Source organism: Periophthalmus magnuspinnatus, chromosome 11 (genome assembly GCF_009829125.3).
Source record: "Periophthalmus magnuspinnatus isolate fPerMag1 chromosome 11, fPerMag1.2.pri, whole genome shotgun sequence".
NCBI classification, from domain to species: domain Eukaryota; kingdom Metazoa; phylum Chordata; class Actinopteri; order Gobiiformes; family Gobiidae; genus Periophthalmus; species Periophthalmus magnuspinnatus.
The window spans coordinates 22,255,973-22,282,823 of record NC_047136.2 but is presented as its reverse complement, the minus strand read 5'-3'; the positions used below and the strand labels follow the sequence as shown (position 1 = coordinate 22,282,823).

Below are 26,851 nucleotides of genomic sequence, written 5' to 3'. Positions count from 1 at the left end.
AGGACTAAAACAGAACTAGGTCTTAACAAAGACTAAACCGGGACCAATAATTATTTTGACAAGATCAACCCAGTTCTAAGCATCAAAACAAGACTGAACCTGGTCTAGACTAAAACCAGATTCACCAAGATCTATATGGAATAAACCAGGACTAAACCAGAACTAAACCAGAACTATTTTAGACAAGGTCTAACTAACAAAACCAAATTTAACCTGGTCTAAACTAGGTCTAAACCAGGATTTAACAAGGTCTAAACCACAATTATTCCAGAATTACATAATTTCTTAACCAGGACTAAATTATGACTAAACCAATTTAAATCATACTAAATCTAATTACCAAAGCATCACTCAACCCAGTATAAACTAGAAGTAAACCAGGACCCGGCCACGTTCAAACAAAGGACTCTAAAGGAGTTAAATATAAACCTGGATTTTTCAAGGATTAAACCCCCCTAAACCAGGAGTTAACCAGGTCTAAACCAGATCTACACCAGGTCTAAACCAGATCTACACCAGGTCTAAACCAGATCTAAACCAGATCTACACCAGGTCTAAACCAGATCTACACCAGGTCTAAACCAGATCTAAACCAGATCTACACCAGGTCTAAACCAGATCTACACCAGGTCTAAACCAGATCTACACCAGGTCTAAACCAGATCTAAACCAGATCTACACCAGGTCTAAACCATATCTAAACCAGATCTACACCAGGTCTAAACCAGATCTAAACTAGATCTACACCAGGTCTAAACCAGATCTAAACTAGATCTACACCAGGTCTAAACCAGATCTAAACCAGATCTACACCAGGTCTAAACCAGATCAAAACCGGATCTACACCAGATCTAAACCAGATCTACACCGGGTCTAAACCAGATCTACACCGGGTCTAAACCAGATTTACACCGGGTCTAAACCAGATCTACACCAGGTCTAAACCAGATCTAAACCAGATCTACACCAGGTCTAAACCAGATCTAAACCAGATCTACACCAGGTCTAAACCAGATCTACACCAGGACGTTTTAAGGATTTATATGGTTAATCCTGAACCAGGATTAACCATATATAAACCCGGTCTAAACCAGGACTACACCAGTCAAAAGAGGGCCACCATAAGAACCTCCAGTAGCCATACCAGACTTTGTGGATCAGAGGAGCCATGTTGGAGAATATGTCCAGAGGAAACCGCTCTCTACTCTCCCTGTCCCTGACCTCCATGGCTCTGACACTGTCGGTGTCGGCCTTCTGCACGTCGTACTGGTGTGTGGGAACTCACAAAGTGGTCAAACCTGTGTGTCTGTCTCCAGTCAAGATGAAGAACTGTGGGCAGAACAACAGCCAGCCCTACACCACAGGTGAGAACACACAGATATTCTCTCTGGAGAAGGCTGCACGAGTCATAATCACATTTCAGTGATCACAATTGGCAAACACTCCAAATCTTTAACCTCGAGCTGCAAACTCAAGTGAGTTCAAACTCACAAGGAGCCATCAGATGATCTGTCTTAGTCCTCACACAGTAGAAAGTAGAGATGTTACAACAAAATGATTTCATTAATAATTACTATTGTAGCCAGGTTAAAAGATGGTAGCTATGATGGAAGCATGTCCAGAGGCTCTTGCGATTGACTAAAACTGCTGAAAGTCCTTCCTCCTGATCTGTTTTATCAGGATTGATTCCAGACTGTTTTTACAAGTTCACCTTATTAGTCAGATTCAGATTTAAGACAGGATTAACATAACAAGACTGTTGAGAGAGAAGACCAGGAGCAATTGTATACCTCAGACAGACTGGGATCCAGAGTCTCTCTGTGTAGGCCTACAGTTATACACAAAACAACTCTCCATTCTCAGGTTAATTTAATCATAACAAAAGACTCATACAATTAATAGATCACTTGAAGTAAAAGCTGATTTAACTGAACTGCCTGAGATTAGGGATGAAAGCCAGAAGCAGTGGGTAACTTTAGTGCTCGTGGACTCCAGGAGCTCCAGTTCAGATGGTCTTTGGTCAGGACTAAACCTTGGCTAGAGGATTTTACCCATGGTGCATGTTTTGGGGAAACAGAGTGCCTGGAGAAAACCCACCCAGACACCTTCTTACAGTGAAGTTATGAGTGGTAGCCACTCAGCCACCGTTATGGTTTTAGTTTTTAGGATTATATTGTGAATGATCAGGATTATCAGTAAACAAATAATCTTGATTCTCAGTTTGACCCAGTTAAAAGTGCCGTTTTGAGGTTTTTCTAGTGGAGCGTTCAGCACATCTGGTTGCAGGTGTTGTGGCCTTCTGTCTCATATCGACTCATTTTCATTGTGCCTGTGCAGCTTGTGTCTCTGATGTGACGACAGGGCAGCCCGTAATCCCAGATTCTGCTGCTAATCTCACACAGGAATCTGCTGCTGATGGCTCTGTCTTATCAGTGCTGTGTTAAGCCTATTTGTTTTTACAGCACAGAACACAACAGATTACCTCCAGAACATGTTTAAGACTGCATGCTGTGTGGTAGAAGACTAGTTATTAGGATTTGGGTCAATGATGGAACATGAGATCCTTCAGTCTGACACTGTCTATGGAATGTGACCTTAGTAAGGATGAGCTCTTATGGTTTTATTTTTCTTGATAATATTCACTTTTTCCGTTTCATTGTTTTAAGTTAAATTATATAATTTGAAAAGATTGTCTTAAAATGTATATTATTTGCTTTGGACCAACACAGATTATGATATGATAAAAAAAACATTTAAATTGTACAAAGGTGATATAATCCAAGTGGGGGTGTTTGTGTGTGTGTGTGTGTGTGGGGGGGGGGGGGGGGGGGGTGTATATATATATATATATAGGGGAGGGGGCCAAAGATACAAACCCCAAAACTTGTCACCAGGTCTTGAGTTAATATTGGTCAGGATTACCATACCTGAAGGATTTTGCTTAATGCATTTTGAGCTTTGAGTGACCCTATACTATTCATTCTTATAATCTAAAAGTTTTCTTTTCTTTTTCCAGAGGCCCCAACCCCAGACCCCAAAATGCCCGTGTCCAACGTGACCCTGTCCCCGCAGCAGAAGGAGGAGCTGGCCCGGCTGAGGAAGAAGCAGTTAGCCAACGCAGTGCAGTACATCTGGGAGACCGGGGAGGACAAGTACATGCTCCGATACTTCCACACAGGATTCTGGCTCTCCTGTGAAAAACATCAGGAAGGTTAGCAAAATGGGTGATCTGGTAGTTATAAAAAATGAAATAATAATGGATCATTCAAAATTCATTCATTTCAATTTTATTCTCCATAAATGTGTAAATTAAAATGTTAAAAATACTTTTTTTCATAGTAATAGTAAAAAAAAATTAGCACTGTGATGTTTCTTCCATAATAACAAATAAGTTTGATCATGTGACATCCCTGGTTAGCAATAGTATAGACAAGTCAATACAAGTTCATTTGAATTGGCTGTGTTAGTTTTATCTATTGTCGTTCATCTTAGTGATCCAACCCTCTACTAATATTATTATAATGTTTAGACACATTTTTGGTACATCTGAATCAAGCCATGACACTGAGAATAACATGGCTATAGCATTTTCATATAACTGGGATGTCTGATAAATGTAAAATGTGAATACATGAAATATGAAATGTGTGTTATTGTCCAGGGAGCGACACAGAGGAGAAGTGCCGCAGCTTCATAGAGCTGACCCCAGGAGAGACACAAGGTCAGGTCACAAGAACACTGTAGTGTTTGTCCCTCTCTCTCACCTCTCTGTAACTTTTTAAAGAAATACTTCTCATAGTAGTTGATGGACAGCATACATTATTCCTACTTGAGTAATATTTGTTTAAAGTAAAAGTACTCTTACTTGAGTAAAAGTTTGTAATATTCTTCCCATTGAGAGCGAATCCACTCCTTCGGATATGATTTCGTTTATTGCAATGTTAGTGGTCTATCCTTTGAAAATACCAGATTTTGTGTATTATTCAGATTTTGTATTAGTTCATTAGTTCATTGTTTGCTCTCAAATGGGTTGTTTACAAAGTAAACTTAGAACAGAATCCTACTTTTTAAACATATATGGCTTATCTATTCACAGTAGTTATCAGAAATTTGATCTTTTTCTAAAATAGTGCAGCCTCCTCTACCCCTTTCAGTCCTGTGTTGTCCCTGCCCCATCCTCACCTCTGTGTTGTGTGCAGGTGTGATGTGGCTCTGTGTGTATTGTGAGTTCATACCTCTGTGTTGTGTGCAGGTGTGCTGTGGCTCTCTGTGTATAGTGAGTTCACATACATTGGGCTGTTGGCCATGGGCTTCCTGCTCATGTGCATCGAGTGCTTGTGTCTGTGTGCCAAACGAGAGATGAACGCACTCAAGATCAACGCCTTCGCCGCCATGTGCACCGTGCTCTCAGGTAACAAGATAGACTGTATACAGTATACGGGTAACACACACTGGTTATACCATAGACCAGGGGTGTGAAACTCAAATTCACAGAGGGGCAAAATTAAAAACTGTGACTAAGTCGCGGGCCAAGCTATTTATTTATTTAAAAAATGTGCATTACATTTGCATTACATTATATTTGCATGTTTTTCAGAAGGGGTGGATTAAATTTGAGTGAGGCACAGGGAGCAGATGCTAATAAGTGTGAACAGAAGTGATGGTGGCTGGTGCCAACGTATTTGCAAAGCATTTTGGGATTTGTACTATTAGTGATGCATGTGCTATACTGGTGCGGTGGCTGGCGGGCCAGCTCTAATATATATTTCATATGACCTCGTGGGCCAAATATAATTATACTGAGGGTCAAATTTGGCCTGCAGGCCTGAGTCTGACCTGTCTGCCATCGACTGTATATGACTTACACCATAGGCTGTATACGAGTAGCACACATCGGTTAGACAGGGGCTGTATTCTTTATATTGGTGTGCACAGTATTTGGGTTTGGGGATCAGTGGGAGGCTTGTTTTGATGACTTCCTCTGTCCTCAGGGATGATGGGGATGGTGGCACACATGATGTACACCACAGTGTTTCAGATGACCGTGAGCATTGGGCCTAAAGACTGGAGACCTCAGTCCTGGGACTACGGCTGGTCTTTTGCGTGAGTTTATGCTGTGTTTAAACATGTTACATAAACTCCCTGTAGTTCTGACTCTTGTATACTGTGTGTTTTCAGCATGGCGTGGCTCTCCTTCAGCTGCTGCATGGCTGCAGCTGTGGCCACTTTAAACTCTTACACAAAAACCATCATCGAGATGAAGCACAGAGCCAGAGTGCGCCTGGAGGAGGCTCGCACTGCCGCCCGTGCCCCGTCCTACGAGGACGTGGTCCAAGGAGGGGGAGGGCTCTATTCCATCAGTCAACTCATACAGCTGGCCCAGCAGGGCATGCTGGTGGACCCCATGTGGCCCAGAGGAGAGGGGGCAGCCGTGGGGCCCCTGGCCTGTGGAGCCGGAGGGGCTTTGCTGGTGGGTGGAGGGGGCATTGGGGTAGGCATAGGTGGGCTGAGCATGGGCGAGGCAGGACCCATGGGAGCCTCGGGCAGCATGGGCTCCGGGACAGTAGGGGATCCCGGAGCCCGACTGATGGACCCTCAGGGGATGATGATGCTGCAGGGCTGTGGCTCTGAGGGCTGTGAGGACTGTGAGCGAGAGATGGATGAGATGGACTACACCCTGCAGGAGGAGCGCGAGGGTTCCATCTGTTGAGGACAGAGAGAACTGCAGGAGGAGGGCAAAGAGGCGAACTCATGGACCTGTGTACAGATGTGTACAGACAGAGACACAGAAATGCCATAGCTCTCCACGGAGACTTTTTTTTTTAATTCTCATGTCATTAAACCTCTGCAGCTGCTGAACAAGAGTCATTTCCTGTTTATTCCACTGAAGAAAAACGTCGAGGTGGAGGTATTCATCCACTTATATAAAGGTTGCCTGTTTGATTCCTGCTTGTCCTTGGGCAAGTGTTTGGATGTATGAGTGTGTCTATAACTGTTGTTTATTCAGTTAAGTACTGTAAAAAGTAGAATACACATGAAAGCAGAATACAAAATAGAAGAAAATGACCAGAGACTGACCATGGACAAGTTTTTGGAAAACTGAAAAATGCTAATGGTATGACAGAAGTACAACGATATGATTGTAGTTCAAACAGAGAGACTAAAAGACTGGACAGATAATCTTGTGCAGAGATTTGAGTCACAGACAGATGCTCGCTCCACTGAAGATTACGCTGTAATCTGGAGTCAGGGGGAATGAGGAGACAGTGATTGACATCTCTGTACCACAGAAGATCACAGGGTCACTGCTGCTTCACTGGCACTAATTAAAAATGTAAATTAAATACATGATTTACACAACAATATTATGTTTGAAGGTGCTGAGGTAAGCATTCTTTGTATAACAAAACCACTGCTGTGGTGTTTGGAGTGAGCCATTTGAATAGTGATAAAAGCAATGTCAAAATACAACATCAACATTGTGAAAGGGCTCATTGGGTCATCTCAAAGTGTAACTTTCGGTCTGCTGCCTGCTTGTCTCTGTGGAGATGTAATTACTCGTCCTGGAATAATGTCTGTGTAATCCCTTAGTTATCCAGATATGTTCCATAGTAAGTGGACAAAAAGTTTTTTGAGTGAAGACGTTTGGCTGCTCATCCAAGCAGCCAAACGTTCTGGTCAGAATGCTGCTGGACACTGCCTTATATCTGTCTGAAGGGAGGAGCTAACTACCCTGAAATCAACTGTTGACAGAATAAAACTTTTCTTTTATTTCCTGGAATAAGGTTCCACAGTATGGCATTAAAATCATTGTTTTCTACGTGATGCCACCTGGACAAATTAGATCTGTGGAGAGGCAATCCCTCTCATAGTAACTTCTTAAGTAATATCAATATCATCTCCAGACAAGCAGATGGCGAACCCTGTTCCAGGAAAGTTACATAGCGCACATTTAATTCAATGGGATGCCTTGAGCACCAGAGTGATAGAGGCCCAGATCTACCACACCAGACAAAACCCAAGATGTAGGCTGTGCAAAGAGGCCCCAGAGACAATCCAGCACATAACTGTGGGGTGTAAGATGCTGCAGTGAAAGAAAACATGGAGCGACATAACCAAGTGGAGTCATAGTGTACAGAAACATCTGTGCAGAGTACAGACTGGAGACCACAAGGTCAAGGTGGGAAACACCTCCAAAGGCAATGGAGAATGATGGAGCCAAGATCCTGTGGGACTTCCAGATACAGACTGACAGAATGGTGATGGACCAACCAGACACTGTGGTGGTGGATAAACAACAGAGCAAAGCCGTTGTGGTGGACATTGCAGTACCAAGTAATGGGAACATCAGGAAAAAGGAAAAAAAAAAAAAAAAATAAAAAATAAAAAAAAAAAAAAATATATATATATATATATATATATATATATATATATATATATATATATATATATATATATATATATATATATATATATATATATATATATATATATATATATATATATATATATATATATATATATATATATATATATATATATATATATATATATATATATATATATATATAAAAGCTACACAGTGTACCTTTAATTTCACTTTAATTTCAACACCATCTGGTTGTGCTAATTTAGGGTTAGATTTTGGCCCATTTAAATGAGAAAACAGAAAACATGGTGGAGGTCTGAGAGGTTTAGGTTGGATAAACTACTGGCTATTTAAATTGAATTAATTTGAAACCAACCACTCTCCAAAAATACCCCCATAATCTCACTGTGGACAAAAACATCATTAACTGAGATGTGTGTGATTACATTTTGGATAAAAAGCCTCTATTTTAAGCTTGGTCATAGTGGTGTAGTGATGAAGAGGAGACAGGCTTAACCTGCTCCAGACGACAGCTGGAGTTACACATGTTACAGGTCTGAGTTTAAGACATGCACAAGAAATTACACAAGAGTGTGCACCACTGCATTTGATCAAATAAAAGGGTCAAATAATTAAAGGTGCACCGTGTAACTAATAGCTTATCTCCAAATAGGGGTCTCTTTTTTTTTTTTTTCAATAAAAATGCCTGTGATATGTATAATCAAAATGCAAGATAGATTTGTTTAATGACATACTGTGGAACATTCTAGCCAAAGCAATAACATCTCCAAGGACATCTCCTGTTGCCTGGGGGCTCAGCATTGTTCTACCCATATATTCACTATTCCCTCTCTGTTCCTGCCCAAACTATCTCAAATGTCTAACTTTATATTCAGAACATCTTATTATCTTATTAAAACTCCATATAACAAAATAAATGTGTTTGTCCACTGACCCGCAGACTGGTGTTTCGAATCTCAGTTAACCCACCTCCCCTCCAGAGTCTGTGTGCACTGGTGTATGAATGTGAGTGTTTTATGACCATTTACCAAATAAATGACACCATACACCTTTTATTGAAGATTGGCCAACAGTACACTCTATTCACTGCTATTCACAAATCCATGGCTCCAAATGCTTGGCCTCATACAGAATCATATACATGAACTAATCCTAGAGAAAGAAGTGTGGATAAAACCTGACTACCTGACTAAGATGGCCCACCCCCCCAAAAAAACAAAAGAAAAAAAAAGAAAAAACAAACATCACTATAACTTAGGTACTAAGTATAATTCAGGATCTGCATCAATACACCTCTTTGAATACATAGTTTTATCCAATTAGTTTAAAATTTGACTATAGTGTAGTTGCTATCAATATATATAATTATAAAATGATTTCCAGTGTAAATATTTACTGCTGAAGAATGACATCACTTGTTTACAAACCCTTCACAGTGCACTGAATCAATACAAAGAATACAGAAAGGTTGGTATGAGCATTACATTATGAATGCCCCATTTTATATATGTATATATTTTTTTTTTTAAAAAGGTCCATTGTCAAAATGTAAAGAAAACAAAATCACATAATGATCTCACATGTTACATACATGACATATTTAAAATATTTTCTTTGTAATAACATTGACTTGCTTGATTTTAACTTCTAGAAACCATCTCAAAATGTTGTGAACAGGAGCCAAAAAGAGCAGAATAAGAATACTGTAAGAACACTGCACAGTATTTGCAGTATATTCACAATATAATTACAGTGTAACTACAATAAAATTACAGACTGTAAGTGCACGCTTTTTGCTCCAATGACACGGTTCGGTAGTGACCCTGACAGCTGCAAACCGTTTTAATGTGTTATGTGATGATTTCAACCACATTCAGAGGATTTGTTTAATTTACATTTTAAAAACAGACTTGCATTTGGGGCTGTGTAGATTTTTGATGTTGTGTTTATTTTGAAGGCTGGTACTGAATCAAACGCAGAGCATCATCGTCATCCAAAACTCCCTGAATGAACTCTCCCTCTGCCACTCGCCCTGCACAAAACAACAGCCACAGAAGGAAATTATACACTTTATAATCATATTTAAACTTTTTTGTGTAACCTGCCAAACACACCTGAACCTGTGTGCCCAGAGCCTTAACCTGCAGATAGAGGACACATACAAGTGTGTCTCATTCTCAGTTTATGGACAGGCCTCATGTGAAAGAACCTCCAGAATTCACTCATTGAGCTGCAGAGTCTGCACTAGCACTCATTCATGATTGACTGCAGCTATAGTGATGATTCAGATCAAAGAGAGTCCTTTTAGGTTTAAACCAACTGGATTTCAGCATTGCAACTGGCAACACAAATGATGGACTCCTTTGAGCCTCATTCTGCTTTCTGATTGGATAGTTGTCTTGACAACCAAAACACCAAATTATAACAAACAACTTGATCATCAAACCATTGTCCAATGTTTTTGTGATGAAGAATATATCAGCATTAGAACTGGTAGGAGTAAGGAATATTTAATTTGAACATGTCCATGTTATATCTGGGAACACAGGTTTATGTTTATGGAATAATCAAACACACTTACAGCTCCTTTAATAACTGAAGGACTCTCACCTTCATCTGGTTTGTTAAAGATCTTCCACAGTTTGTCGGCTCTCTTGTCTGGAGTGTTCTCATCTGCAGGCAAACAGTTCACCTCTTCTTTTGGGATCATCTTGAAAATGGCCTGAAATATCAAGGTTTACATTTCACATGATATCTGTGTCCTGGTAGTACACAAATGCGGCTTTGACAATATTGGAAATTCAAGTCTAAACTACTAAAAATAAAAGAAAGACATTATACAATTAATGTCATAATCTGAGATGGAGGGCGAGACTGGAGATTTACAGTTATGAAGGAAATATCCAAACTTATGATCAACAAATGTTGAATCTTATTAGTACTTGTTGGGGGCATAGACTGTATATATAAATGGACATAGCTAACACACTAGCTGCCACGTTCCAAATAGGAAGTGAACATGGGTGCACTTCCTGCTCCATCGACTCCAATTAATTTTACATTGAAAAACTGTCCCCCCTCTCTCTGTAATTGCTGCAGTGAGCCTCATCAATTTGGTCTTAAAATGTTCGTATTAACCTGCTCTACATGATCCTGATGTTTTTATTTTGCTATTTTGTCCATAAGTCAAGATATGAACATTAATAACAGACAAATCATGCACCTTCTTTCCCCGAGGTCGCTCCCTTTAGCGTTAGCAACAAGTTTGATTGACAGCATTGCTAAGTGCCCGTTCCTTGCTAAACCAATGGTGCAAGAGGGAAGAGGCGTTACCTTCAACAGCCTCACTGGGGATTGGACTCTTTGGTTGCTATGGCACTTCGGAATTCCTGATGTGGAACAAATTGGCCCCTATAACTGCTGTAGCCTCCATGAGCTTCATTTGACTGGAGCCAAATGCTGTGGGTCACCTCACATAGTCCACTTCTTAATACAGTCTATGGTTAGGTCATGGTCAATTTTAACAATCTGGCAGTGCACTGCAATGTTCAAATGTTTCTAATGAACTGTGTCATTTTTGTTGCTCTGAGCGGCAGATTTACTCCACACAGACTTCGGATTAAATACATATTAATCTTTTGACCTCAGATCTATAAATAAGCATCAGACTGGGGCCGCATCAGACCACTGCAGGTACATTCATCTCCACTAGATTATGAAACAAATGATTGTCATAAAATGTGATGTAATCCTGTTCCTGCCTGTTGTATCACTTTGGACCATTAGATGGAGCTCTTGTATTGCATGTTTTATTGAAAAGGTTAAAAAAAAATACTGCAGTTTGTTTTTTTATTTATAAACTATATTGAGTTGAGTTTTAGTTGAGGAAAATGTCAAGCTAACTTAGCCAATTAAATCCATAAACACTGAGTTAACCACTAAATATACATTTTATTTGAACTATGATCAAATGTATGTCGTCAGTCAGGTCTGCAGGGGCCAAAGGTGCAGATCAGCTGCTTTGCTTTTGTCTACCCTAGGGCACCACCGAGTGTGAGGACCAAATGAAGAATGTATATAAAGGACTGACTTATGCATCTTGAAAATTACTGTAAGAAAAATCCATGATTTTGCATTCATTTAAACCCTGATGGTTGATGGGAGATTTAATTTAAATAGAGACTGGGGTGCTGCCATTTTAAATCAGCATTGCTTTGGCCTTTGGTTGATTTGGAGCAGAGTTTGTTTGTTTATTTATTTATTTATTTATTTATTTATTTATTTATTTATTTATTTATTTATTTATTTATTTATTTATTTATTTATTTATTTATTTATTTATTTATTTATTTATTTATTTATTTATTTATTTATTTATTTATTTATTTGATAGGGACAATGCACATTAATGAACATCTGTTGTGAACAAATGTAAATATGCCGGATTATAGCTACAGAGCTAATTTACATCCGCAGTCCCTAGGCAGGTAACGAGTACAACAAATACATCACATTAGTACAACATATGAAGAGTTAAAAAGTAAGAAGAGAGGTACATATTTTGGCTAATGATCACATGACTGATTTGATTTCAGCCAGATTTTGAGTTGAGTTTTAAAAGTGGATAATGTGGAGCACACAAGAGGAATGCCGTTCCACATCTTACTAGCCTTCACAGAAAGAGCATTTTGTCCAAAGGCAGTTTTTCTATAGGGTCCCTCACAGTCTCCTCTGGAGGAGGCCCTGGTCCTCATGCTGTGGGTGTTTTTTGTTTTGAAAAGGTCTGACATGGGAGGTGGGGCTAATCCATGTAACACTTTGTAGATAAAACATGCATATTTAAAATGTTTAAAATGATCAAAACTAAAAAGATTATCCCTTTTTAAAATATTACAAACATGGAAAGAAAGTGGTTTCCTATCAAAGACCTTTAGCGATTTTTTGTAGAGTGATTCCATTATTTTGAGTGTACTTAAATTTGTTAAAGACCAACTTGTGATACAGTATTCAATGTGAGATAATATCATTGAGTGGAGAAACACTCTGGGAGCATCAAGGGTTATAAATGGCCTGATTTGCTTAAAATTTTGGAGATTGAATTTAACTGTATTGGCAGTTCTTTTAACATGATTCTTAAAACATAAAGTAGAGTCAAGTGTGACACCAAGGTACTTAAATTCAGTTACAATTTGTAATTCTTCTCCTCTCAAGAACACTCCTGAATGTTTTAAATCTTGTGGCTGCTTTGTAAACATCATACAAACTGTTTTTTTTAGTATTTAGCAACAGACAAAATTTAAGCAGCCATTCATTTACAGACTCCATTGCTGTAGTTAAAATGGAGGATGCCTCTTTTATACTCCTTGCATGCGTGTAAATCACGGCGTCGTCGGCATACATTTGAAAGTCAACATTTAAACAAATTGAAGGTAAGTCGTTAATATACAGTGAGAATAAAAGCGGGCCAAGTATTGATCCTTGAGGCACACCAAGTGGAACATCTACAAGGGACAATTTGACACACATTGCTTCCTGCAGAGTAGGTATGATTTAATCCATTCAATTGCATCTGGAGAAAAATTGAAGTTGTTAAGTTTAAGCTTTAGAGGAACAGATGTGACTATTTTGTGTTAAATGGTTCACTCATTAAAAGTCTGTAGGCTGTAATTGAAGTACAAAAAACTAATATTGAATGCAGTTTTTTAAAGTTGCACCATGTAACTTTTCTAGAGGGCCTTGCCATCAGTTTGTCTCCATAGCGATGGCACTGCTTTGCTTTAAATGTTCTTCTTAACATACCTATTGTGCTTTTGTTGAACTGCAGGTGTTTTATAGCTCATAAGCAGGTGTTATACTGAGAGCAGGTCACCTCTCCACAGATTGGACCTGTAACGTGGCCCGGTGGCATTTAAATACATACTATGGGACATAGCAGGCAAAGCAATAACATCTCCATGGAGAAGGAGGTGGAGAACCTGTCTCCAGAAAAGTTATGTAGTGTGCCTTTACATAAAACCAAAATATCATCATAAAACAATTTGGGAAATAAAATCCATTCATATTTTTGTCTCTGGTCCTCTGCCTACTCACCACACAGATCTCCTTCACTTCATTCTTGGTGATGTATCCATTCTTGTCCACGTCAAACAGGGAGAAGGCCCACTCCAGTTTGCGGTTGGTCTTCCCGGTGGAGGTCATATGCAACGCGATGATGTACTCCCTGAAGTCCAGAGTTCCATCGTCGTTTTCGTCAAAGGAGCGGAACACATGCTGAGCGTAGGTGTTGGCGTCGCTGTCCGGGAAGAACTTGGTATAAATGGCTTGGAAGTCCTGTTTGCTAATCCGGCCGGAAGGACACTGCTTTTGGAAGTTCTCGTACCACTGGACGATTTCTGTCTCAGAGAATTTGGTGTTGAGTTTGAGGTCCTCCAGGATTTCCTTGGACACGGCGCCGCTCTTGTTGCCCATGGTTACTACAGGTGTTACAGGGGATGACTTTGTTCAAAAGGATTTCAGAGCGTTTCACCACTTTTGGTAAATAAAGGTTTGAACGCAATGAGAAAAGGCAGCTGCAAAAAATTAGAAAGCATCTGGTTAGTAAAGTAGTGCAGATTTTATGGTAATATAAAAACCTGGACTTATATGTTGGAAACAGAGTTTTAAATCAACCCCTTACAGTTCTGGCCTATTTTTCCAAAACTGAGGTCAGAACACTTTGAAGCACAGACCAATGGCTAGGCTCTTTGAGGAACTGAGACTTGTTTTGTCTACTCTCATAAGTGTCTAATCTACTCTCATTATAAGAGTGTGATCTACTCTCTTTATAAGACTGTGATCTACTCTCATTATAAGAGTCTGGTGGAGGGACTACCATCTCCATGGAGATGTTATTGCTTTGATATTAAACTCCATCTCAAGCAGTTGTCGCCACCGGGCTCAGTTAAAGGTCAGATCTGTGGAGAAGCTACCCAGCTCACAGTGGGAACAAGTGTTTTTCAAGGTATCAAATAAATGCAAGATAAATTATTTTATTTCCATACTATGGAGCATTCCTGGAAAAGGAATAACTTCTCCATGGAGACAAGCATGTGGCTAATGGGCAGGGTTTTAGTGACATAAAGTGAAAGTTGATCAGTCCTTTAACTATCCACTGGAAAAGTTCCATAATCATTTTTGGCCAGACAAACAGAGCACATATTTGGTTACTTCGCTTGTTAAGATGTATCCAGTGTAAAATAAGCATCTGCAGTGAAGACAAGGCTCTCTCACTTAAATACTTCAGGAGTTGAACTGAGGTCATCAGATTATGTTTTGTCCTGACTCCTGAGCAGTGTAAAGGGCTTACTGACGAAGTAGTACTTACCTCTTTAAATACATGTACACTGATTCACTATACACTGTATTTCAGAATAACTAAAATCTAATTTTCACTTTTTTCTTTTAAATATTTTAGGTAAAGTGAACATAGATATTTTAAGTATATTCACTTAAAAACTGGCAAACATTATGTCAGCATTTCATTAAAGCAGTAACTAGTATAATGGACAGTTTTAACATAATGTAATAATTGTCAAACTTTTCACACAAAGTACAACCTAAGATGTTATATAGCTTCCAACTACCACCGGATCAAAATCTAAAACATTTGATCAGGCTAAAAGTGGCCTTAGATGTGACTAAATCAAGTCAATGAGATGAACGTGTTCTGAATGATTATTAACCCAGATGACAAAAGTTTGAACAGATTTGTCTCCAATAAAACAAATACTCAACCTGAAAAGAGCTCCACATACCAGAGCCTGTGTATCACCAGTGTTAAACACACCACAGTCTGAGAAACACTGCTCTAATGTAAATGCATTTAAAAGGACTGCTCCCTCTTCTGTTCTGTTCTTCTGTTATTTACATTAAACATAGACATAGAGATAGTGTGTGCATGTTACCTGTCTGTGGAGTCCAGGTGAAGCTCTGAGCAGCCGTTTGGATCTGACAACACCTGAAAGCATAAGTCAATTAAACCAGATCAAACCAGGGCGAGGAGGGCGGAGCCACAGCACGTCCCGTCTCAATCTCCAGCAGATATATTTAAGGACTACACGTTTAGTAAACAAGTCAAATAGAAAGTTCACAGCATACTTTCACCCCACGTATGACCTTTGAACTTATTCAAACTAAAATAGCGCAATTAGTTTGATCAAGACGTGACTATCTACAGTGAAGACATCTGTTTTACAAAGTCTACATATAAGTGCATTATTGTGGACATTATTAGCTACAAAACATGCTGTCATATTTATATACAATCTGCACACTACTCTGCACAAAGGTATTTCTAGCTTAAATCACTCAAATAAAGACTATATTATTGCAAAAAGACTATATTATATTCCGATTTGAGTTAAGTAAAATGATCTACCAATGGAACAAGACTTACACTTGTAGTTATACTGGCAGCACTTTGCACTGAAAATAAGAAAAGAAATTGGCTGATAATTTTGAAAGTCAAATCTACTCAAGATATGTTGTTAACTCAAGAAATTTGAACTTACCTAGATATTACTTTATGCTGGGTATATCAATAACTATAGTTACCATGACGCCTGCCCAATTTAACTGAACTGAAAACCTGTTTTCAACCAAATGCATCCACGCTGTTTGTACTGCTCTCCTCCCTGACACCTGTCTGTGACTCCTGCTGCTCGGATCAGGACCGTCTCCAACATTAATGAGATTAGAGCAGTTTGATCTGATGTAAAAAATAACCCTGAACATGTCTAATGCATCAGGATCTCCCTCCTGTCACTGTTTAGTTCTCTGCTCCAAACTATCGTCATACACATCCTCTCTAAGGCCGTCAAGGTATAGTTTTCTATAAAGCAATTCATCAGCTAGCTCATTTAAAAGTCTTTTTTTTTTTTTTTTGGCCAAACTGAGTTTTCTGTCTCATTCTACTCTTCAGACCCTGCTGCATCTGTAGGTGTCACTGGCTCCGTCCTCAGCCAATCAGAGACTTTTTTCAGTTTTCATTTAATTTAATTTGTTTCTACATTGAGAGTCTAATGAGACGACCAGATTCTGTTAAGAACAATACAAACAAAAACAGGTCAGCCAAGTGACATAGTCCCTCCAGCGTGTCCTGGGTCTTCCCCGGGGCCTCCTCCCGGTGGGACATGCCCAGAACACCTCCCTAGGGAGGCGTCCAGGAGGCATCCTGAGCAGATGCCCAAGCCATCTCAACTGGTTCCTCTCGACGTGTAGGAGCTCTACTCCCTAAGGGTGCGCCCAGCCATCCTATGGAGGAAACCCATTTCAGCCGCTTGTATCCGCGATCTTGTCCTTCCAGTCATTACCCAGAGCTCATGACCATAGGTGAGGGTAGGAACGTAGATTGACCGGTAAATCGAGAGCTTTGCCTTCTGACCTAGCTCCTTCTTCACCACAACGGACCGATACAGTGACCGCATCACTGCAGACACTGGACCAATCCTCCTGTAAATCTCACGCTCCATCCTTCCCTCATTTGTGAACAAGACCCCGAGATACTTGAACTCCTCCACTTGAGGCAGAGACTCACCACCCACCCTGAGAGGGCAAACCACCTTTTTCCGGTCGAGAACCATGGTCTCAGATTTGAAGAAGCTGATTCTCATCTCATCTGCTTCACACTCGGCTGTAAACTGCCTCAGTGCCTGCTGCAGGTCCTGGCTTGATGTAGCCATCAGGACAACATCATCTGCAAACAGCAGGTGATGTTGTCCTGCCAGGGGCGGATGAGATCCGTCCCGAGTACCTCAAGTCTCTGGATGTTATGTAGCGGTCGGGGCCAGTACCTCTGGATTGGCAGACCGAGGTGGTGGTCCCTCTGTATAAGAAGGGGGACCGGAGGGTGTGTTCCAATTACAGGGGAATCACACTCCTCAGCCTCCCCGGTAAGGTCTATTCCAGGGTACTGGAGAGGAGAATTCGACCAGTAGTCGAACCTCAGATTCAGGAGGAGCAGTGTGGTTTTCGTTCCGGTCGCAGAACACTGTACTAGTTCTATACTCTCCATCAGGTCCTTGAGGGCTCATGGGAGTTTGCCCAACCAGTCCACATGTGTTTTGTGGATCGGTCCATGGCTCTTAGCTAAAGGCTGTCCGGTCCTTGTATGACCAAAAATAGCCAAAATGTTGATGCACTGTCCCTGAAATACATAAATAAATAAATAGACAAAATTTGAGTGAGGCGACAGGTAGCAGATGCTAATAAGTGTCAGCAGTATTAGAGTTGGGTGTGCTACACTGGCGCGGTGGCGGGCCAGCTGTAATACGTATGTGATATGATTTCACGGGCCGAATATAATAATATCGAGGGCCAAATTTGGCCCACGGGCCTGAGTCTGACATTTCTGATTTAAAGCATTAAAAACAGGAGCAGGTGTGATTATAAATGTTTGTCTCCAGATTATTAAAGTGCATTAGTGGCACCAATCTATCCAGTTTTTGAAATGTATTCCATTTTGGCAAATAAAATAACCAAAAGGTTTTTTTCCATTTCAGTTCTAGTGTGGCCAGTTTTTAGACATAGACAATCATGTATCTTGTATCAAAGTTCAACAAACAAATGAGATATTCAGGCAGTCTCTCAAGTTGTTTCGTTTTACAGCCAAAAACACAAACCATCTTATTTGTTTCAGTTTCACTTACACCATTACAATCACTGCTCTATTTGAGTGAGCCTTCTGCTCCTGTGGCTACAGTACCTCAATGACAACACTGCTGCTAAATATTGGAGGGGCAAAAATACAGAGGACATGTTTCATCGATCAGTGACAGGTACAGGTGTGTATAAGGGTGCATTATACCCACATTTAAAAGTGTTTGCACACTGATGTGAGGCAGATAAAATAATGACAGAAACTTATATCAGTCAGTCTGGTGTGGACCCGGATAAGAGTCTTCTATTCTTTATAGTGTGTTGGTCCATGTGTTTATGTGTCTGCCTCCTTAAGGTTACGGCCTCAGTGATGTGGCCTCTCAGAGCTCCAGTCTTCTCTCATTGAAAGCACATTTGGGGTATTCATTTGGGTACATCTAGCCTTAAACTCATTCAGGGCTGGTTTGTTGTTTGACACTGTTGATCATGGCTTCCTCTTGCAGAGACTTGAGGACTGCGTGGGCAACTGCACTAAACTGGTCCAATTCCTATCTAGGAGGCAGGAAGTACTTGATTATTTGTAAACTCAAAAGAGACTGAAGTCATAGTCTTTGGCCCACAGGAACAAAGAGAGTGTCAGCAGTCACCTCCAGTCTCTCTCTCTCTAAAACCTTCAAATCAGGCTAGAAATCTAGGGGTGATAATCAAATCAATAACATCTGCAGCTTTTTACCATCTAAAACATTGCAAAAATCAAAGGTAAACTGACAAAACCAGACTTAGAGAGGCTTATCCATGCATTTGTCTCCAGTAGGTTAGACTACTGTAACATCCTGTGTCCTGTGCTCAGGTCTCTGCACTGGCTCCTGTGGCTAAGAGAATAGACTTTAAAGCAACTATATTCACATTTTCAAATTATTCTTTCCATCACTGCTCCTGGGACAGACCTGTTTCACACCAGTCTTGACACAGCTCCATCTCTCCAGGACCCATGGGTGATCTGGCCTCCACCATCTGCTGCTACCGCCTGTCACCTCAGCACATGCTCCCCGTGTGTTCTTTAGATTTCATTAGTATGATGTAACTTATTTTCGTAAAAGGAAATGGGCCCAAGTGAATGATTCCAAATGTACAGGGCAGAATCTAAACACTTTATATTTGCAGTTTTATTGATAAACTTATTTTCATTTTAAAAGTTGACTGAAAACCACGTGAAAATGACCAAAAGCTACACTAAATCACTTAAAAACATGAAAAACAGTACTAAAAACAGTTTGCAATGGTTCAACGTTATTCTTCACTTACCTTATGCATCTTAATTATTCACCACGATGATGCCAATAGTGCACTTCCTGATTCTCACACAATAAAACTCTTAACTCTTAATAGTATACAGCTGACTTATTTTGACCTCAAGAGCTGCTTAGACAACATATGTTTAGTGGGAATAGAAAACCTTTGTTCAAATACTGTACATGGGGAAAAATAGAGTACAAGGCCTTTAACTTTAGCAGTAAACAGTTCATTTTTGAGACCAATGACTAAATGACAAAAATGTACCTATTGGATTGCCATAGTCCCCCCTCTAACCCGTGTTCTGTTTTAGGCCTGTTAATCAGAAGGAGGATCCATTAAAAGTAGGATTAGGAGCTAAAGACGTAGAGATGTGTCGGGAGTGGGGAAGGATTTGGCACCCGGACAAAACCAAAGTTCAAAACACAGCACAGGGATGTGATTAGGAACAGGTTTGTCTATCAGGAGTCTGGGCCCAAAATGGCACTTTAATCCATCATTGTCTACGCATGCTGTCCTGGTGAATATGGCCCAGGGAGTCGGCTCACTTTTTACTATTAACAATTTTGTATTTTAATACCAGTGTTTTGAAACTTATGGGAGACTGGAAATTGTCAGACTGGATGTTGCACATGGTCTGCTTATTGAGGATCAGATTAGAGCACTTACATAATATAATGAGTACAGCTCTGGTGAAGGTATAAGGACTTTAAAAACATTGAGGAGACTATACTGCATATTGAATAATACCCACCTAATGATGTCACAAGTTGGAACCAAGCATTTGGAGCTATGAAGGGGGAGGCGGCCTAAATGAAGGATTACTCAAACCTGTATGAACGATATGGCTGTTCATTCAACGTCTAAACACTGCTCCAGACCAGATGCTTTATGACGGATTGGCTGTAGATCTCTTAATTAATACAACTGACACTGACAGATGACAGAATCCCAATTAAAATTAAATTAATTGCACAGCCTTCATAAACTGTTAATCAGCATGAGACAAACACAGCTCTCAGTCATCATCTTGAAGAGGAAACATAAAACACTGTCAGAAAAGTGGAACTACACGGGCCCTGTGAGGTTCTATAAGGTCCCAAGCCTTGAACTTAATACACTTTGAGTTGTGAGCAGTGTAATCCCATTAGTGTTTGTTGAGCCAACGTCTGCCACTCCGGCTTTCACATTTATGTTGACTTAAATAATGATCTTAACAGGTTACGTAACAATAAAGGAGCCAGCCAACAGATCGACCATATTAAATAAAACAGTAACAAAAACTTGATCCATACACAAATCTGACAAAATGCCGCAGAATGTTTACATTTTTATTTAGACAAAATTTTTCTGTAGTTACGGTATTTGAAAGATAAACAACAGCTTGGATCAGTTTAGTCTTATGTCATTTTTGTTTAAAACAGGGGTGGACAAACTTTTTGACACAATGGGTTCTAAAATTTGACAGAGGGGCGCCCCCCACGTATATACATATAACCCCCCCCCACACACACACACACACACACACACATATATATATACAAACACACATACCCCCCCCCCCCCCACACACACACATATATATATATATATATATTCATGATTTTCTATTTAATTTTGTCTCATTCCTCCAAAGTCTAAATTCTGTCCCAAACGTCGTAGTTTTACTGATGATTTAGGCTGTGCACCTCAAGATTAAAAAGAACCAACCATATCATTGGTTATTAGAGACCTGATGGAATCTTGGTCAGTGCGATAAAATATTGTGAATGAGAAAGCATACATATATAAGCAGGTTGATTTTTTTTTTAATTTTTTTTTTTTATTCACATTTAAGTTAATTTTGTATGACTAAAAATGAAATATAAATTACTTACTTTTGCATCTAAAATTGTAACTTTGTATGTTGTATGTATTTTATGATTATATCATTGTGGCCTGAATATTCTATATTAAAATGAATCAGTGATGCTGAATTTAAGTATAATCTTTATTATATGGGGAGAGGCCAAATGAAGCTATACCTAAAGTTACCACGAGAGGGCAATGTTGTGAAGCTACAGGAGCAGGTTACTATAATCCAGAGCAATTAATCCTGAGGTTAGAGGTCATGTTTAAACTCTGTGGAAATAAAAGGTAAAATGTGAGTGGGATTAAATCAGAGGGGGGAGTTTCCTTTGGGGAATCTCCCGTGAGGTCACTTCCTGTTTACTGTATTTGGATGTGGAGTTAACATCAACACTTACATGACATGAAGGAGGAGATCTATATAAGAGGCTAGTAGTATTAGTGGTAATAGTCTTTTTGACACTAGAATGTGATGTAAATATGATATAGTAGTAGTAGCAGTAGTAGTTGTTTCTGTAATATTACCATGTGGTTTTACACTGATTGTGACATAGACACAATCCCACATCTTTTCAGAAAAAGTCTATGTTTCGCCTGTATATACAGTGATGGGAAGAATACTTCGAAAATCTGTTTAGTTACAGAATACTGAATACTCAAATTACAATGTATTTTATAACATATTCTGTTACATGGTCCAATCAGTGCTGAATTCTGAATATTGAATACTTTTACACCAAGTTACAATATATTATGGTGAAAAACATGTTATTACAATCAGCTTTATTTCTGTTGCCCTGTTTGTTCTGCATCATTTATGTCCAATTGTTACGCACATTGTAAGAGCTGTTTTCTTTTTCTCACAAATTCTGTGCAATTCAAAATTAAAATAACATTAAGTACCACCATATGGTCTTTTTAATTTCTATTAAACAAACAATCAAAAGAAAACTTATTAAAAGTAATTTTAATCATATTTCATTGATGGCACAGTTTAGTTTTAAATTGAAATGTATAATGTAACAAATATTAAAACATACAAAGCTCACATCATACAAAGACACTGATGAAGGAACAGGCTCTATATTTATTCTACTGGTCCAACGGTCCATGTGGTTCTCAATCTGTGGTTCTGGTCTCACTCGTAGCACGTGGACATCTAGAGGTACTTGAGCAGTTCAGTTTTATCCTCAAACCAGTCTTAAAATAAACCAAGTCCTAAAATAAACTGAAGTATAGCCCTACAGACAGCTACTTACTCAGGGCTCTGGGGTCAGTGTGCCCTGTTTGAGATCTATTTCAGGCTGATAATTACAGATTAGCCATAATTACTACAAATATAGTCTTGATCTTGGCCAGTATAGGTGTTGCCTAAAAAGGTGTACTATGTAACTTCTTGTCTCCATGGAGATGTCATGTTGTATATCTAACGATTACTAAATTGTAGATATTTTATTGCCAAAAATAACTTAAGAGAAATATGTATTCTTGCCAACATATACAATTTATAAGTTGGCCTGATAGTGTCATCTGCTTGTTTCCGTGGAGATAAAGGAGTTTAATGCCATACTGTGAAACTATAAAGACAAAGCTACAACATCAACATCTCCATAGAGTCTATTAAGTAACAAAACCTGCACCAGAAAGGTTACAGAGTGCAACTTTAGGCTGAACAAGGGCTAAATTAAAATTAATGGCTAAACAATATTTTAATTTCAGTTTAATCTTGGGTTTAAGATGAATCCCATTTTAGACTTTATGGATAAGATTAGATTTTGGCCTGGCATATTTTATTAATAAAATTATCATTTGAAAGCCAGATTAATTTGAAATGTACTTGGTCTGAGAATTCTGACAACTGCTGTAATACTGTCTCCAGCAGATGGCGCCTCGTGCAGTGGGCTTTAGATGCTTCGTGTTGCTCAGTGCTGCCATGTTTCGGTCAGTGGTGGCTCCGGTAAATGCGGATCTTGCGGCTGAGGTTTCGGGCCAAACGATCGACCGCACTGCCGATGTGACCCAGCTCCTTCTTCGACCTCAAGCCCTCGATGTTTCCACTGTACCACAGCACCCAACCGCCCAGTGACATCAGGACAAACAGGGCGCCTAGAAACACATGGGACATGTTTGTATTGGGTCAACTAAAGTCGACAAAGGGACATGGCGAAAACCTTCAAAACTATGAAATATTCCAGCTCCCACAGATAAATACTGTCATTGTGTTTTGGGCTAGACACTTAACCCACTTCACTCCCAATGTCTGAGTACACTGATGTATGAATGTGTGTGAATGGGTGAGTGGTTCCTTGATGCAGAGCGTTTTGAGTGCCTTGAAGATGGAAAGTGTTATATAAAAATATGACCATTTACTGTGGGAATTCATGCAAAATCAACTGCATACAGAAAAGTAATAAAACTGTATTAAAAATGTAAATTAATCTCATGATTCAGGCCCAAATCTTCAGCTAGCTCAGTGCATACCTTGCTATTGCTGCTGGTGTCCCATATAAATCCTTTATATTGCTAAAATCGTTAATAATAAAAATGTTGGTTGACTAAAACACCGACTCAACCTAAGGACTACAGACTTATGTAATAGAATACAATATCTTTTCATTATGAATAGGTTGACCAACCAAGTTCATGTAATCTTTCATTACGTTCCTAAATCTACTCTCTGGTCTTCTGCATATACTCCCACTCCTCTGCACCATATATTAACTGTCCCTCCTCTGTCCCTCCTCTGCACCATATATTCACTGTCCCTCCTCTGTCCCTCCTCTGTCCCTCCTCTGTCCCTCCTCTGTCCCTCCTCTGTCTCTCCTCTGTCTCTCCTCTGTCTCTCCTCTGTCTCTCCTCTGTCTCTCCTGTGTACCTCCTCTGTACCTCCTCTGTACCTCCTCTGTACCTCCTCTGTCCCTCCTCTGTACCTCCTCTGTCCCTCCTCTGTACCTCCTCTGTACCTCCTCTGTACCTCCTCTGTACCTCCTCTGTACCTCCTCCACTGCTGTAATGAACTAATCCTAATTTTATTCAACCTCGTCATGAACAAATGCATTTACTAGCACAGTTTATTGGACAAGGCACCCATGTACCATTTTATAAGACACATTATAAACACGGTCTTACCAGTGTAAACTAAAAGGTCTCCAAAGTCCTTCCCTCGGATTTCCAGTGGTGCAAAGACCCCGACCAGCAGAGCAGATGCTCCCAGTAAATCCATGATGACAGCAAAGGCCAGAGCAATCTTACAATGAGGCAGACCTTCACACATTTTAGACCTGAAGGAAATAAGAAGAGCAGGACAGAGACATGTAAAACTCAGGGACGGAGCAAAAACAGACTGGGTTTAGTTCGGCTGTAGTCAATTAAAGACAGGCTCTGTGCATCGATTAAAGGGCTGATATTACTCTATTTTCTGATCTATGTTCTAATGTTTCCTCATCACAAACAGTGATGGAGGAGTTGTGTTTTTTTTCATTCACATGTTTAACACACAAACCCTGCATATTTAGGCTGAGTTCTTCTCTCAAACAGAAAACACTCTGTTCCACCTTGTGATGTCATGAGGTAATACAGGAAGTGCTCCACTCCACACACCTTCACTAGAATCATTTGGATAATCTCGGTCCTGGAATTGCCAATTTCTACTGAACTAAAGGTCAAATGTAGCTGTTAACTTTAAAACTATCGCTTAATGACACCACATGGTGGAACAGAGCATTTTGAGCTTTGGAGATGTAGACAGACTAATAATAAAGAGTTACTCATGTGTGAATGAAACAAAACACAACTCCAGGTATGTTTTTGAGGAGGGAACATTATAACATGTCTTAAAGCTCAAAACAGTCAGTTTTGTGTAATATAGGACCTTTAAACTGACTAAAAGAGGGGAGTGGCACGGTCCTGGCGAAGGTTCTCAAATTATTACATAGAGAGTATGAGTAAACAGCATGTTCATTAGGGATACACCAATCCAGCATTTTTTGATCTGATACGATATTGATACTTTGACTTTAAGCATCTGCCGATAACCAATAACAGTGTAGGAATGAAAACGGCGTTTATTTCCTATGAAACAGTAAAATTATTACAGAATAGATCCAATTGTGTTGTGTAACTGTCCTTCAAATCACTACTGAACAGCTTTGTATGAATAAAAGTTCAAACATTATGAGACGTTCTGGGCCAAAATCAGCCTGTAAATAGTCTTATCACATCCAATTAAAGACTCAACCAGGATATTAGCTTAAACGATACCATGGCATCAATACCCGATCTAGGTAATTTTTCAGTATTGGCAACAATATTCAATGCCAAGATCTGTATCAATGCATCCCCAATGTTCAGAAGAGAAAAGTCAGAATAAACTGTCCAGTCACACCCAAAACTCCACATAAGTCACTCCATGCATTCACCTTTCTACTGTTTTGGTTGTAAATCCTCATAATCTTAATGAAATAATTAGTCAATTAATAAAAACTATGGTCGACGAAGACACCATCGACTGGTTAAACGATTACAGGACAGCCCTAGGGTTTATACAGCAAGTTTCCTTTAAGGTGATTTAAGCCATATCACTGTATTTACAGACCTTTGCGCACATAGGGCAGGGGTGTCCTAACTTTTCTCATTAAGGGCCACATGTAAAAACACAGATAAAGCTGAGGGAGATAGACTGGTCAATGATACAGTGAATACTTCAAATCTACGTTATTATTACAAGCTAGACATGAAGCACTAGACCTTTATTCATGTTCACATCCTCAGTGGGACACATTAAATATTTGATATGGGCTTGTTAAAGTGAATTTTCAGCAATGTACAGTAAAAAGTACTGTTTAAGATAAATATGAGCCAATTCACCTGGAAGCTTGAGGGCCAAGAAAAATTGGTCTGAGGGCCGCATTGGGCTCCCGGGCCACAGTTTGGACATGCCTGCCATAGGGGCATAGGGACATTGGGACATAGGGACATGGCTCCTCGCATTCCATAGAACAAGTTTTATTTACATGTTAAACTATAGGTGTAGATTAGTTTCATTAAAAATAAAGTGTAACTATAAGCTTTGGGTAGGTTCTAGTTTATGACCAGCCCTTGGGAAACCTAAAGCCCACATTTAAATGTGTAAACAAGCAGAAAACACGATGAGTCTGCTCGTCCGTCAAAGTGACACAGCATCAAACTGTACCATTGGTTTAGCTTTATATTAAGTTAGTAACCAGTTAGTAAACCGACTTAGTTAACTAAATTGTAACTGACGTGCAGATGAGGCGTTTTTGGCACACTGACGAGCACACCCCAAACCCCCCAAGCATCTCCAAACTTTGTTCCGTCCTTAAAACAAAGGTACAGTGCGTGTCTTTTGGATCTTTGCAGGATTCCTTTGACTACTCACTTGTTTACGATGCTGATTCGTCCTTTAAAACCCCTTCATCGATGTATTTCAGGAGTTTGAAGCGACAGATCAGCGTGTTGTTTTTTTGTTTTTTTTTGTAAAAGTTTCCCCTCTCCTTCTTTGCGCTCTTTACCTGCGCCCCGCCCGGCTCTGACGCACTTCCGCTTTGAGCCCACCAGGTCCAAGCACCTCAAAGCTAAACGTGTGAGCAGAGAAAACTGAATGAAACAGTGCACCTCAGACAGGCACGAGCCGCTATAGAGTCATAACCCAGCAGAGAGACGGGC

The 26,851-nt window shown here is 39.7% G+C and overlaps 3 protein-coding genes across 3 annotated transcripts; 1 reads left to right on the top strand and 2 right to left on the bottom strand.

Annotated features, from left to right (window-relative positions):
• Positions 1-1,168: 1,168 nt before the first annotated feature.
• si:ch211-232m10.6 (uncharacterized protein LOC572203 homolog) lies at positions 1,169-5,710 on the top strand. Its single transcript, XM_033975409.2, has 6 exons — positions 1,169-1,364; positions 3,017-3,211; positions 3,662-3,721; positions 4,253-4,411; positions 4,992-5,103; positions 5,179-5,710. The coding sequence occupies exons 1-6, from the start codon at positions 1,169-1,171 to the stop codon at positions 5,708-5,710; spliced, it is 1,254 nt and encodes a 417-aa protein (XP_033831300.1).
• Positions 5,711-9,264: 3,554 nt separating this feature from the next.
• LOC117378320 (recoverin-like) lies at positions 9,265-15,413 on the bottom strand. The gene is made up of 4 exons (XM_033974909.2): positions 15,334-15,413; positions 13,481-13,959; positions 10,001-10,112; positions 9,265-9,422 (listed from the first exon to the last, which is right to left on the bottom strand). Exons 2-4 carry the CDS (start codon positions 13,856-13,858, stop codon positions 9,337-9,339), a joined length of 576 nt encoding a protein of 191 aa, XP_033830800.1. The 5' UTR covers positions 13,859-13,959; positions 15,334-15,413; the 3' UTR covers positions 9,265-9,336.
• A 5,905-nt stretch (positions 15,414-21,318) lies between these two features.
• Positions 21,319-26,716, bottom strand: tmem238a (transmembrane protein 238a). Its single transcript, XM_033975468.2, has 3 exons — positions 26,565-26,716; positions 24,296-24,447; positions 21,319-23,272 (listed from the first exon to the last, which is right to left on the bottom strand). The coding sequence occupies exons 2-3, from the start codon at positions 24,438-24,440 to the stop codon at positions 23,109-23,111; spliced, it is 309 nt and encodes a 102-aa protein (XP_033831359.1). The 5' UTR covers positions 24,441-24,447; positions 26,565-26,716; the 3' UTR covers positions 21,319-23,108.
• Between the last annotated feature and the right edge of the window lie 135 nt (positions 26,717-26,851).